The sequence below is a fragment of the Papaver somniferum genome, unplaced genomic scaffold, assembly GCF_003573695.1.
Source record: "Papaver somniferum cultivar HN1 unplaced genomic scaffold, ASM357369v1 unplaced-scaffold_132, whole genome shotgun sequence".
NCBI classification, from domain to species: domain Eukaryota; kingdom Viridiplantae; phylum Streptophyta; class Magnoliopsida; order Ranunculales; family Papaveraceae; genus Papaver; species Papaver somniferum.
In genome coordinates this window covers 23,839,546-23,842,970 of record NW_020622381.1, presented here as the reverse complement: position 1 = coordinate 23,842,970, position 3,425 = coordinate 23,839,546, and the positions used below count along the sequence as shown (strand labels likewise).

Genomic DNA, 3,425 nt, shown 5'->3' with positions numbered 1-3,425 from the left:
TCATACCTTCCGTGTTTAAAAACTTAAAGACCTTCTTTCTTCTCAGAGATTTCCGCGGTTTTCATATTTAAAACCGATCACTCTGCACTTTCCTTCAAAGAATTTCTCGGATCCCTGAGTAGATCTATGTTTTCAAGTATTGTATCTCTCCATATCTTCATCTTAGTTCTCGATCTCTTGGAAATTTTCGATCGAGTCATGCTTTTGGCCTACACGCTTGATTAGATTTACTAACAGGATCCCCATGGACATTGGATTTTCGTTGATGTTTTACCTGTGCAGGTGAAGAAAGTGAAGATGGAAAACATGAAAGATGCAGTAAAGGCTAAAGCATCATCCAAAGAAACACCCAGGACAACACCAGTCATGACACGCAGTAAGCAGAAGGGTGAAAAAGCAAAAACGACAAATCAAAAGCCAGACACTGCGGAAATCACCTCCCCGTCAAATACCAATGATGTAGCAGCAGCGGCTCTCAGAGCAGATACAACAAGAGCAGATGCAGTAAGAGCAGATGCAGCTAGAGCAGATGCAGCAAAAGCCGATGCAGTGAAAGCCGCAGCAGCTACTCGCGCCCTTGAGCAGCGTGGAGGATTTTCAGAATCATCAATACCGCAGCCAGCCTTCGGGATTCCGCCAACGAATGAGCAGAACCAAACTCTACCAACAACCCAGCCGTTCCTGACAAGAAACCGACCCTTACCCCCACACGTGGAATTACAGTTAGTGAGCACCGAACCTCCCATCCCCATAATCCAAACGGTTTATGAAGATCATACCATGGCCCCTAGGGTACAGGGACAACTCAGTACCCCAACCAAGGATCAAATCATTCCCCCTTGCTGATGGCAGAGCTTGAGGAGTTAAAGAAGAATCAAAAGGTGTACGCAGAAGCAGTTGCATTGCTGGCCCGAGAAAACCAAGAACTCAGAGATAAGATCGCCCAAAGCTTGGGAGCAACTCACCAGCACAACAGAGCTTTGCACGAAGCCAACTCTAAAGCACATGAGCTGAATCATGACCGAAGAATGGTCATGACGAATGCAGCAAATCCCGAGCCATTGAACCGAAGAATAACCAGAGGAAACAGATCCAGCGATCCATATTGCGTCCCAGAAGACTTGGACTATTTTGACAGCAAAGATCAAAGACCAAAGCGAAACTCAACCAACGATGATCATCATCGTGGAATGGAGGACCTTCGTGCTGAAATGATGGCGGAGATCAAGCAACTAAAATCCAAGCAAGGAGGGGAAAGACTAGAAAAGGTGATGAGAGAAGCAAACACCACACCACCGACCCCACACCTGGCTAAAGCACTTATCCCTCAGAAGTGCCATGTCCCAACATTCAAATGCTATGATGGGTCCAGCGATCCCGCAACACACCTTCGCTATTACAATCGTATCTTAACCCGATGGGAACAAGACGATGTAGTCCTCTGCAGGTATTTTCCTTCGAGTCTAAAGGGGTCAGCACTATCTTGGTTCAACAACCTACTGCCCAACTCCATGAACTCCTATGACCAACTCGCTGAGAAGTTATTAGAAACTTACATGTACAACAAGGATGTCAACGCAGGAATGGATAAGCTCTTATCGCTGGCAACTGCTTACAAGGAGACGATCAGGGAGTATACCGACAGATGGCACCGGATTTTCCAAGCCATAGGAAATGTAAATCCAGTGGTCAGTATCAACTGTTACAAATGGGGACTGGATAAAATGAGCCCATTATTTGTGGAGATTAATGGAAGTGTTCCTAAGACAGAAGGAAACCTTCGAGTAATCATTGAAAAACACGCCAGGCTAGAAGAGATCCAACCGGAGAACCCTAGGTCCCAAGCTCAAATATCTCATCGGGCTAATTCTGTAGAACAAGCCAGCGTATCAAAACGGGGCGGTTCAGCTGAACGTCCTAACGATGATAAAAGAGGACGAAGGGACGACCGTCGACGTGACGATCGTAAATTCGAAGGTCAAGTTTTCACGAAGCTGAACACACACTACACCCGCATCCTGAGGGAGATCAAAGGCATGGAAAACCTTGAGTGGCCATGGTCCAAAGGGAAGCAGCCCCTAGGTCCGAGAAATCAAGAGATTACTGCGAATATCACTGTTTCAACGACCACCAGACCGAGAAATGCAAGAACCTCAAGATAATGATCCAAAAGTTGATTGACGCAGGTGACCTCAAGCAGTACATACACAAGGAAGATAACGAAGATAGGACCAAGCGAAGCAAGCAAGTTCAACTGCCAGAGGGAAACCGAACACTCAATACCATCTCATGTTCCGAAGCTATAGGACCTCGCTAACAACACAGATATGGAAAATGTTAAGGAAACAATTCGAAGACTACTGCGAATTACACAAGATCGATGGGGTATAAGTGGACGAACACGAGCAATAGATGAACGCGCCTGTAACCTTCGATGCAGAAGACATCGAGGAAGATATGGAAGATCACAACGACCCCTTGGTCCTTACCTTACCAGTAGCATGGTGCAATATCAAGAAGATCCTCACTGATGGAGGGAGTTCAGTTAACGTTCTATTCTACGACACATTCAAGCGAATGGAGCTTAACGATGAGCAGCTGATGTCTTCGTATTATACCATCTACGGTTTCAATGGGGCACCTACAAAGCCGTTAGGAGACATTGTTTGGAAAGTGGACGCAGGACCAATGAAAGTTGATACTCGGTTCAGTGTAGTGGACGCTCCTTCCCCTATAACGCCATCATTGGCCGAAGGTGGGTGCAGAAGCTCAAGGGAGTAGCAGCGACCTATCATTAGTACCTTAGATTTCCAACACCCGAAGGGGTAATGGAAATAAAGGGAGATCAGGTCACCACTCGGGAATGCCAAGCTCTACAAAATCATCTCAATAACGAACAAGATGAGCAGCGGAAATCCCGAAGAGCCCGAAACAAAGAGGCTGCAAAGGAGAAGGCAATTGATCTTTATATCGAAGAAGTTTCCGGAAGGAGTCTAACGAAGGAGAGCATCGTTCTAAACGCTGAGGCAAGTACTTCGATAACTAAGGAAGCTGAAGAGCCTACCAAATAGAAATTAAAGAATGTCCCTCTCCTAGGGGAAACGAAGCCTACGTTCACACCTGTAGAACCTGTAGGATCCGAATATCGCACAACAGTAAGAATTTGTGAAATTATAGATAGAGCCTGCAATATTATAGAGAGAGTTTGTGAGAAGGTAGCGAAGCTTGCGAGAATGTAGTTTGGGCGCGAGATAATATGAGCTGTACTCCACTATATGTGAGCTGTCATCCACTAGGTAGCATCCTATATAAAGAGAAAGGTAGGAGAGAGAAAAGTAACTTGTATTATTATTATCTTCTTATTCTTCCACAAAAACCAGAGAGAGAGAGCTCCAAATACTCATTAATGGAGTCTCAATGTAATT

At 45.4% G+C, this 3,425-nt stretch overlaps 1 protein-coding gene across 1 annotated transcript; it reads left to right on the top strand.

Moving 5' to 3' along the window:
- The first annotated feature begins 2,412 nt into the window (after positions 1-2,412).
- Positions 2,413-2,781, top strand: LOC113332931. The gene has a single exon (XM_026579427.1). It carries the CDS (start codon positions 2,413-2,415, stop codon positions 2,779-2,781), a length of 369 nt encoding a protein of 122 aa, XP_026435212.1.
- Positions 2,782-3,425: the final 644 nt, after the last annotated feature.

Bases quoted from the DNA above. Each gene is read 5' to 3' on its own strand.
- LOC113332931 (XM_026579427.1), top strand. From the start codon at position 2,413: ATGAACGCGCCTGTAACCTTCGATGCAGAAGACATCGAGGAAGATATG.